Genomic DNA, 11119 nt, shown 5'->3' with positions numbered 1-11119 from the left:
AAAAAAAAAATTTTTTTAAGGAATATAACAGACAGGGCTAGAGAGATGGTTCAGCAGTTAAGAGCACTGACTGTTCTTCCAAAGGACCTGGGATCAATTCCTAGAACCCATATGGCAACTCATAGCTGTCTGTGACTCCAGTTTCAGGGGACCTGACACCCATGGCAAAACACTAAACCACATTAAAACAAAACAACAAAACAATTCGATTGGTTAGGTTACCTCTAAAGCATTTTCTTCCTTATATGTAAAATTTCAACTTTGTAATTAAAAAATAAAAACCTTAGAAAATATCTAAAAGGAAAACAATCATTTTGAATTAGCAATATCTATTTGCAGGCGGTGTGAACAGCCTACAGCGTGATTATGTAACACAATGTCAGGAACATGCCTTGTAGATGTGGCCTCCTGTACTGAAGAGTCTTTCGTTCTCACTGATGGTTCTGGGAGCTCTGGAGATTTCTCCTTCTTTTCTGGGGCAGGGGAAGGGCTCCGGCTCTTGGTTCTGTGACGGGGAGATCGAGAGTGACTGCGCTTTCTCTCTCTCCTGACAGGGGAAGATCGTCTTCTAGGGGAAGGAGATCTGGATTTGCGTCTAGGATGAAAGCAAGTTTTTCAGATATTTGAATAATGTGGTGTGGCGCAGACAAGGGAAAATCGAGGATTAATCTTTAAGTTACCCACTGTTGTCTGTATCTGAGAAGTTTCACATGAAACAAGATTTCCATTTCATCTACTTGAGAGGGAAAAGGCCAGAGAGAACTAGAAGGACAAGCAGACAGAGGTAACAGCCCCGAGTACCAGTTAGAGGAGGAGGCACTGGACTTGGGTAGGTGTTGGTTCTCAACTATTCCATGTGATCTTTCAAAGACTAACGCCTCAGATGAAGGTGTTTAAAGCCACCATTTCCTTAGCAAACATCAACCCTACCAAAATACAGAGTTGAGGTTCAGGTAGCTCCTATCAGAGCCGATCAGGCAGAGCCTCAAGATGCAGAAAATGGCTGGTGAAATGCAAGCACAGGAAAAGAGAAATGCCAAATTCACAAAAAGATGCTTTTTTTAATGAGGGGGGGGGCTTCTTCCTTTGTAACTGTAGTGTGCCTAATTGAAAAGTGTTATCATCCCTAACAGCAGACGTGGTCCACCACTGGCCACACTCAGCTTTAGAAGCATCTACTGCTTCTATAGTAGGTTTTAGAATTCAGCACAAACTGAAGAAAAAAAAAATCACCTCCTTTTTTCTTTACAAATTCCCACAGATTAAAACAAAAATCCTAAAAATGAAAAGCCTAATGGAATTCTCACCTTTCACCACAAATATAGTAGAAGCTGAATAGTGGGTTTAAAAATGTGAACCTAACAACTGTCTCATTGGAGGAAAGAAAACAAATAAATGGTCTGAGGTTTGGGTTCAGTACAACCATCTGAGAAAAGCAGAACAAGGAATTAGATAAGTTTATGAATGGCTAACGAGCAGATTTTTAATAAAAGGGAAATGGAAAGAGTCAGAATGTAGTAACAACAAAAAACCCCAAATGCTGTACCTAAGCAAAGCAATATGAAATTTAAATTTTTACTTAATTCACCTAAATTAGAGGTGATCATTTCAGTCAAATGGCCTGTGTCAAACAGAGAGTATCATAGTGCTATCTAGGCTAGCCTAGAAGCCACACACCCCACCTCTACAACCTCAACCTCCTGCGTAGCTTTATAAAAGCATGTGCTAAAATGCCTAGCAACATAAAAGATTGCGTTAGTCCAGAGGCAAACAACAGCTCCTCCAATAACGTTCTCCAAGTCCTCTAGCTGAGGAACTTCTGCCAGTGTTCCTTAACATGCACCTGTTATGTCATACCTTCTTGGGCTTCGAGACCGCTCCCTTTTTTCTCTGCTACTTTCTTTTTCTTCCTTATCCCTCTTATCTTTATCTTCATCTTGTTTTTTCAGAGAAGCCAATTTTTCTTGTTCGATCTAAGAGTACACAGGTGAAAGATGAGAACACGCAATCCAAACACTATGCTGACATACGCTAGGGCTGTACCGCCCCAGCAGTCCTGGGTTTTCAGATGTGCTCATGTGTTCCCAACTTTACTCTTACAACATTTTTCACCTATCCGACTCTTGTGACTTTACAATCACTGTCTATGTGAGAATTGCACATACTTTCTTAAGTTAAAATCTTTTAAAGTTAAATGTACTTGCATTTTAATAGTCAAAAAAAAATAAAGCATCTAGCCGGGCGATGGTGGCACACGCCTTTAATCCCAGCACTCAGGAGGCAGAGGCAGGCGGATCTCTGTGAGTTCGAGACCAGCCTGGTCTACAGAGCTAGTTCCAGGACAGGCTCCAAAGCCACAGAGAAACCCTGTCTCGAAAAACCAAAATAAACAAACAAACAAACAAACAAATAAAGCATCTACCCAAATACCGGCCTCCTGGAAAATGGCACTCTAATTTTCAAAGGAGTGGCAAACCACAACACACTGTACAAATTTATCACAGCAAACCATAGCCAGATCACAGAAGCTAAAATAGGCCAAGGCAACAAAAAAATTCTTAAGGCAAACCGTCAGTCCGCACACCACTTCTCTCATCAATATGAAAAGGACTATTACTTGTCTCTGTTTTATTTCTTCCTTCTTTAACTCTAGGAAAGCAGAGGGGATCCCAGCGATGTTCTCTTGTGCACTCAACAGCAGGGGCCACAGTTCTCCCATGAATTCTCGAGCATTTTTCCCATTCAAAAATCCAGTCAGGTTGATTTGCATCATTTTGGAATCTGGATTCTGCAAAAAGACATGACAGGAAGAAAAACAGTTTACTTCGAAACCAACCAACCTAAAATTCATTTAAATTAGTATTTAAGTCTATCATAAGGGGCTTAGGTACATATATGCTCTGCTATTTTAAGTTTTCCCTAGTTGCTTCTTGGTAATGTACTCTCTAGATTATCAGTCTCCCTCCCTGAACCAAAAGCATCAGATCAGCCTTTGTGGATCCCTAAGTATTTAGACAGTATGGCTGTTAGTGGGCCTTATATACTTATCAACTTTAAAAACAATCATGGAACATCTATAAATTCTTGCATTTACTAACAAGTGTTCACTTGGCCGGAAAACTTCCCCCAACAAGAAATTGAAAACATACATAACACTTCTCTTTACATTACAGGTAACTTTCTCTAAAGGATCTACATCTAGTGCTCAGTTATAAGAACAAGTTATGCATGCACTCTGTAACTTCTCAAGACTAAGCTAGAAGCCTGACTACTGCACATGAGAACCTATTACTAACAATGCCACAGATGCTCAACTGTCCACAAAACTAAGAGTCAAGATTTCTAAAAAGTAATTGGGTTTTTAAACACTAGATCTGTTGGTCAAGCAACAAGGTCCATATAACAAGCACAGCTCAATAGCACAAAGCAAGTACAGATTCCAGGTGTCTTCAGTTTCTTCTTGGAACCTTGGGGGTTTGGAATCGCCAAGTCCCCTGTAGAGAAAGATGTTCCCTTGGCTTGCTTCCGACTCCCTACTGCAACTCAACCACCTTGAGTTTAATGTTATATCATTTATCTAAATTGCAAAAGACGAACAAGCAATAATGAGTACACAACCACAAAAAAAGAAAAGATTGTTTAAAAAGTTCTAAACTTTAATCTCATGCTCACTACAAGGGGAATACTACCAGATATTTAGGTTTTAAAAGTACACTAAAATTCAAATCAGTAAAGCATTTCTCCAATAAAATCTACCACTAAACATCATTTAAAAAACATTTTCCCATGTTTCTGGTCTCAAAGTAAAATAAGTATACTTTAAATATAAAGTCCGTTCTTAAAATTAAGTCTTTAAAAACATTAAAGCAAAAATAATTACCATATTGTTTCTAAAAAATGAAATACCTTATCAGTTGGAATGATAACTGTTCTTTGGGAAAGGAGTAATGTAAAAGTAAATGCACATTGGTATATTTACCAAAAGGTTCTATGGTACATCTTTCCTGTCCTTTGGGATGCCATGGCAAAATAGTAAACTATGTAACAAATGTTTTTAAACACCAGTTGTATTATCTTCTATTATTTCATATTGGATGACAGGAACAATTATGTTAACTGGCTTTCACAGGACTGTCAATTCATCTGCCTGAAGTTTAACTAGAATGTAAACAAAATCCTGTGCCTAAATTCTAACTGGTAACCAGCTGACTTGCAACTACAGCTAAAGACTTTAGCTCTTTTAAAAACAACATCCAATCAAATCAGAATTGCCCCTCATGCTTCAAATAAATGTCCATCTCAAAAGCTACGTTAAAGAGCAGTATACAGCTTTACCAATTGCTCTTGTGTTTTTGTTGTTGTTGTTGATGTTCGGCCACTTTACACAACTCACCTCCAAACACACACTGCGTCATCAAGGGAGTTGGGTCAGAGCGACATTGGGACACTCACTCTGCTGTGACCTAATAAGGTGATGGTGCTATACTTCAGACGCAAGGAATAACTTCCATTTTGGTTCAGGCCTTTTAAATCATAAATCACATTATCATTAGAAAATTGCTGTCAAAGTAACTTAACATGTAACAGCAAAATTACAAACAGTAAGTTTGATTTTCACCTGTGTAGCTTTCAAAACTATGCACCTTCACTAAACTTCCAGCCTTAACAGTTGTTTACAAAGTGAATTCTTTCCACAACAAACATTGTAAAATAGCCCTTCTATATTTGTATTCCATAGAAACTGAGTTTCGATAGATTCACAAATTATGCCACATATTCAGAAATAAGAGCCATCTGTGTATTAGTACCTTCACTTCCAGCTGGTTGAATATAAACTCAATCACAACATCATCTTCAAATCCAAGGATTTCAGTTACTCTTTTTGTTATCCAAGGCTTTATAACCTCCAAATTTACTTTGCTCATGTCCACCTGATGAAACATGCAAACTGTTAAGTACAAGTTCACTGCTGAAAGAACCTGAGTTATACTTTATCTAAATACTTTTTTAGCTTATGCACATTTAAAAAACTAAGTACCATGCTCATTCTTTGGTTGCACTGTGCAACCACCAACTTTTATTTATTTTTACACAAGTCACAGTTCATCTCCCAAACCCTCAAATTCAGCAATTGCAAAAAGGCAACAGTCCCACCCAGAATACCTTTTTTTCTAGGCATTCTGCAAATTTCAGTTGCTTGAGGAGTTTCTTCTGCTTGTTGCTGAACCGATTATCCTGTTCCGCACTTGTTCCCTGAAGGAAGCAAACACATGTCCAAGGAATACAAGATTAAATCTTCCTTTTCTTTTTCAGTTAAAAAATAATGCCCACATGTGGAGGTCAAAGAACAAATCTGGAGAGGAGGGTCTCTCCTTCCAACACGTGGATCCCAGAGATGGAATTCAGTTCATCAGGCTTGGCAACAGACACTTTTACCCACTGAACCATCCTGACAGCCTTCTTTACGAAAAATAAAATAGTTTGAGGTCAGCCTGGTCTACCGAGAGTTCTAGGACAGTAAGGGCGGTTACATAGAGAAACCCTGCCTTACCCCCCCCCACCAAAAAATAAAATAAATAAATCTTAGTTTCTTTTGTTAGCCCAGGCCAGCCCTTAAACTAACAGCAATTCTCCTGTCTCAGTTTCCCAACTGGTAGCTTGAATCACCACACTAGTGATTTCAAAGTTTAACAAAACAAAAATACAAACCCCCAAAACTTAAGTAAAGTTTCCCACTTATTTAGTTACGTCTGTACACCCTTCCCAGCTCCCACATACACGGATCTCACAATGCGGTAGTGGCTGTCTTGGAACTCACTATATAGACCAGGATGGCCTCCAACTCAAGAGATCCACCACTAGCTTGGGATTGAAGGCACATGCCAGTTCTGTGCCCTAATAATTCCTTCACTTTTTTAGGGCATACGCGTAGTTCCCACTGTGCTTAAACCATTCTTGTAAGAACTTTGCTCATTTTATCACATTACAATGCTCTTCTAGTTTTCGGGAATTTGTGATTTTGTTTTCGTGACAGGGTTTCTCTGTAGTTTGGAGCCTGTTCTGGAACTCACTCTGTAGACCAGGCTGGCCTCGAACTCATCACAGAGTGGAACTTCAGATTAGGTTGTGTGTTCTGAGGACATATGGTGGACTATTAGCAGAGCTGACACACCACACTACAGTTTTTTACCTTCTCCAACAAAACTTTCTGTATCTGAATTCAGGCTGGCCTGCAACTCACAGAGACCCTCCTGCCTCTGCCTCCCGAGAGCTGGGATTAAAGGCGTGTGCCACTGTCATTTCTAGGATTGTTTTTTTTTAATGTTTGCCTATGTCTTGCCTACATAATGTCTGAACCATCTAACCAGAACCCAAAGTAAAATTCTTTTTTCTTTTCTTTTTTTTTTTTTTTTTTAATTTTCAAGACAGGGTTTCTCCGTAGCTTTTGGTTCCTGTCCTGGAACTAGCTCTTGTAGACCAGGCTGGCCTTGAATTCACAGATCCTCCTGCCTCTGCCTCCTGAGTGCTGGGATTAAAGGTGTGCGCCACCACCGCCTGGTGGCCAGAGTAAAATTCTTTAGTAGCAAATAAAGGTCATGACTTTTACAGTAACAATAACTGAGTGAGTAGAAACACCTTAACTAACAGTAAGATAGAAGCTGTAGCCGGGTGATGTTGGCACACGCCTTTAATACCAGCACTCAGGAGGCAGAGGCAGGTGGATCTCTGGGAGTTCGAGACCAGCCTGGTCTACAAGAGCTAGTTCCAGGACAGGCACCAAAGCTAGAGAAACCCTGCCTCGAAAAACAAAAAAACAAAAAAAGCACCTATATTTCAATATTATCAATGTACATCCTTAACAAGTCAAACATAACAGCAATATTCAGAGTAAGACTCCTGTTCACATCCATGTATGTTTCTGCAGATCTGTTTAAATGAGGACACTGAAATAGTTCAAGTTTCATCCTCCCCTCCCCCAAACAGGAGCTCTGCCTGCAAGATCACAGCACGGAGGCACAAGAGCAGCCTAAGACCACACTGTTTTAGCCTGTCACAGCTTTAAGAATGTGAACAGACAGGCAGGAAGACTGTGGCAAGTTTGAGGCTAGCCTAGCATACACACCAAGTTCCAGTGAACACAGCAAAATACTATCAAAAGAACACAATTGAAGAATGGGGATATATACCCCAGTGGCAGTGCTTACCTAGCATGAAGTCCGGGATTTAATCTAACACTACACAAATCAGGTAAGGTGGTACCTGTTATCCTAGGACTAAGGATTTGGAAGGTCAGTCATTCAAGGTCATCTTTAGCTCTACAGTTTGAGAAAGATACAGGAAACCCAGTAAATGTGTTTGATGGAGGTACATGCCAAGGCCAAAAATGTGGGGCATAGTGGCACACACCTATAATCCAAGCACTTAGGAGTTTAAGGAAGACCAGAAATTATTCTCAACTACTGAGTTCAGGCCACTCAATCTCTCAGAGAGCAGAGAAAGAATGGGGTGGGGGTGGGGACAGAAGGAGAATGAGAAAGAATACGAATTAATGAAACTGAAGCAAGGCGAGGTGGCATACTTCTGAAATCCTAAAACTTGAACCAAGAGCAGAGGATTGGGGTTCAAGCCAACCTTGTTACATAGCAAATCTGAGGGCAGCCTGGACTACAATGAGAACCTGTCTGGAGAAAAACAAACACACACCATTTTGAGTTCATAAAAACTAACCCAGCAAAGAACTCATTAGAGCGGCAAGGCACCAACAGTTTACTGTTTATTCCACCCTTCCTCCAAGCTCAATTAAATAAGGAAGTCACTGGTTCTCTGATTTGAAATCTAAGGACCGGCTGACTACATCACTTGGAAAGTGATCAAGAAAACTTTTGTTTGGGCTGAGAATATAGCAGAGTGGCAAGAGCATTTAGCTAGCATATAGAATGTCCTAGGCACAGTCCCTAGTACTGTAACCAAGTTTTTGGCTGTGTATGGTGTCCCTTGCCAGCACTCGGGGCAGAGGAAGGAGGGTATCTATGAGTTGCAAGCCAGCCTACACAGTGAGTTCAGAACCAAAAAATTTTGTTTGAGAAGGTAAAAAACCTGTAGTAGTATGTCAGCTCCGCTCTACTCTACCATATGTCTTGAGAACACACAACCTAATCTCTGATGTGGTTTCAAGTGCAAAATTAGGGGCAAGGAATCAAAAACTAAAGCTGAAGCCTGGGGTGATAAGGTATGCTGATTTTCCTCACTGATCATTACATGGCAAATGTGTGCTAAAATGCCACACTATATCCCCACTTGTGTGTAACTATTAGATGCCAGATAAAGATCAAACCGAAGTTGGGCGGTGGAAGCACACACCTTTGATCCCAAGACTCAGGTGGCAGAGACAGGTGGATGTCTGTGAGTCTACAGACCAAGTTCCAGGACAGCCAGAACTACACAGAGAAACCCTGGCCCCAAACTAACCCCTATTAAAGTCACCTGGAAAGTGAGCCAGAAAGGCTGTAGCTGAATGGCACAACACTAGGCTAAGACATATAAGCCTTGAGCATGGTCCCTAGTACTACAAAAACAAAAAGGTTTTAAAAAAAAGTTTTGGGCTGAGTGGTGGCCTACACCTTTAATCCCAAAGTTGCCTGGGGAAGCAGGTGATCTATAAGAATTCAAAGCCAGCCTGGTCTGCCTATCAAGATCCTGTCAACTGCCTCGTCAAAAACACCAACAGAAATTTACCTTGCACGGCTGTTCTATGTATGGGAAATGATTTACATCAAGTACCTGACACAAGAGCAGTTGTTCAGGAAACGCCAGGCACCATTTCTACCTTAAATCAGATCTCAGTGTGCTAGATAACTGTTCTAAAATCTTAACGTCCCCATTTGGCCAGCTGTGAGGCAAACATCTAAAATTCTAGCACTAGGAATGTCAAGGTAGGACTCTGGGTTCAAGGCTAGTCTGGGTTAAAGAGAATAAGGTTTCAAAACTGCCTCTCCCCCCAACAACCCAATGACAAAAACACACTTCATTTAAGGAAACGTAATGAGTATATTTTTAAAAACTGGACTCTTTTCCAGATTCTGTTCATTGTAAGGGAAAACTTTGTCTAAAATTGACTTTTCATATCACTTTGCATTCTTTATTCAATCTCCTTCCCACTAGAAATAACTGACAAGGCTGGGCAGTGGTGGGGCACTACTTTAATCCCAGCACCCGGGAGACAGAGAGGCAGATCTGAGTTCAAGTCCAGTCTGTCCTAGCCTAGAGTTCCAGGACAGCCACAGAGAAATCTTGTCTCGAAAAACCAAACGGGGAAGAAAGAGAAGAGAACTAACAGACAAGCGAAATAAGCCTTCAATTGCTTTTAAGTGTAACTTCTGTGCCCTAAGAAATAATAAGTGTTCACTGTAATACAAACCCATTCGAAATTATTACCCTCCAAGTACGTAACTCTTTTAGTGTTTGTATGATCTAATAAAAAACTGGCTAAGCGCTTTAGGTTAAATGCTTGGCATAATATTGTGAATGCCTAGTTTGCAGTACCAAGACACTTAGAGTGCTGGAGAGGGAACCCAGGGTCTCATTCGGGTTAGGCAAGCTTTCATGAACTACATACCCAGTCCGCAAGAGACATTCTTATTGGCACCCCTCCCTCTAATTTTTTTTAAAGGTAAGCAAATTGCAAATTACAAGCTCGATCCAGGGAATGCAAAATTAAGCCGAATCACAGTTAGCTGGGATTTAAACGTTTGGTTCTACTCTGCATTAAAAGAACTAGTAAACCCTAAAGGAAGGGATCGTTGCTACTCAACTTTTAATCCTACAAGTGTCCGTTGCCATCCATCTGGATCTCGACCTGTAGCTAATTTCCTTCAAGAGTGGACGACTCCCACCTAATAAACTGCCTTAACGGAGGATCTGTGGGCCAACTCCAACAAGGTAACGTCCCCTGCTTGGATCTAGGCTAGAACCACCAGACTCCAAACACTGGCCGCTGGGCTGGGAAAGGGTGCGGGCGAAGAGCGGGAAGCGGAATGGATTCACGCCGTCCTCTGCCTCCACCCTCACGCACGTATTTGGCCCTAAAAGCCTCCGATTCAAACGTTCCAACTACAAATTATCTAAGTTCCCCCTCCCGAGGAGCTATCAAATTGGGCGGGAGCGCTCACGAACTCTGACCCTGAGCCTCCGCAGAGGCTTAAGACCAAGAGGGTGGACGCTAAACGTGGGGACACACAGCCGCTAAAAAAAAGCTCCCCTCTCTTCCAAAGCTCTCTCGGGACGTACCCCCAAACCGTACTACCGGTATCCCGCTGCCGCCTCAGGCTTCCCACCGGCCTCCCCTTAGGGACTTCCTCCTCGGGGCTCCGCTAGGCCTCAAAGCCCCGGCGGCCGGCGCGGCGCCCGGCCTGCAGGCCCAGCCAGGCGGCCGGTGAGGCTCTGCTCTGGTCCCTTCCCGCCGCCATTTTCCGGCCACCGTCGCCGCCGCGTAGGGGGGACGATCCCGGAGGAGGAGACTGCGCAGGGGCGCACCGGTCTCGGCCGCAGCGCCGAGGGCACAGCACGCCGGCCCCAAGCCCCTCGGGGTCTCTAAAACCCCCCTCCACGGGCCCCCGTGTCCCGAGTTTGAGCCCCCTGTCGAGTCTTCCATTCAAGCCTCTCGCCTCCTCCCTCCCCCCCACCCCCGTCCAGATCCCCGTGCTTCTACTTACGCGGAAGAATCCCGCGTCCATCTTGCTCCCTCGCTCGGAGATCGCTCCCTATCCCAGCGTGCACCGCGCCGCCGCGACGGAGGGCGGGACCGGCCGAGGGGAGCCTAGCGCCGGGATGCTGCGCGCGCCTCTACGCGCTCCCCACCTCCGCGGGCCTGTGGCTGCGCCTGCTCAGCGCCTGCTCAGCGCCTGCTCAGTTTTCCTAGAGACCGACACGCGTGCGCAAACTCACCGGGGCCCTTCGTCTTTTTGCAAAGAGGGGAGGAGAGTCCGGTGGCCTCAACCAATGGAGACAGGAGGGCGAGTCCTGGAGTCGCCCCACCCTACAAAGCCTTTTGTGGCGCGTGATCAGCCTGGTTTCTCGCGGCGGGAGTTGATCCTTCCTTCGACCCGTAGTGGGGGGGGGG

General features: G+C 43.2%; 1 protein-coding gene across 9 annotated transcripts in view; it reads right to left on the bottom strand.

The window, feature by feature from the left end:
• The window catches only part of Srrm1 (serine and arginine repetitive matrix 1), a 34020-nt gene extending 23211 nt beyond the window's left edge, over positions 1 to 10809 (bottom strand). For 4 of the 9 annotated variants that reach the window (XM_005353051.3, XM_005353054.2, XM_026781892.1 and 1 more), the window contains exons 1-6: positions 10713 to 10809; positions 5164 to 5253; positions 4809 to 4931; positions 2618 to 2788; positions 1858 to 1973; positions 392 to 595 (exon numbers count right to left, since the gene is read on the bottom strand). In XM_005353051.3, the coding sequence (XP_005353108.1) occupies positions 392 to 595; positions 1858 to 1973; positions 2618 to 2788; positions 4809 to 4931; positions 5164 to 5253; positions 10713 to 10733 (725 nt within the window). In that variant the 5' untranslated portion in view covers positions 10734 to 10809. Of the gene's footprint in view, positions 1 to 391; positions 596 to 1857; positions 1974 to 2617; positions 2789 to 4393; positions 4524 to 4808; positions 4934 to 5163; positions 5254 to 10287; positions 10469 to 10712 lie in introns of those variants that run through there. The other 5 variants (XM_013348409.2, XM_026781895.1, XM_005353056.2 and 2 more) reach the window with 4 other exon arrangements.
• Positions 10810 to 11119: the final 310 nt, after the last annotated feature.

The sequence above is a fragment of the Microtus ochrogaster genome, chromosome 10 (genome assembly GCF_000317375.1).
Source record: "Microtus ochrogaster isolate Prairie Vole_2 chromosome 10, MicOch1.0, whole genome shotgun sequence".
Lineage (NCBI taxonomy): Eukaryota > Metazoa > Chordata > Mammalia > Rodentia > Cricetidae > Microtus > Microtus ochrogaster.
This window is presented reverse-complemented; position numbering and strand designations above follow the sequence as displayed.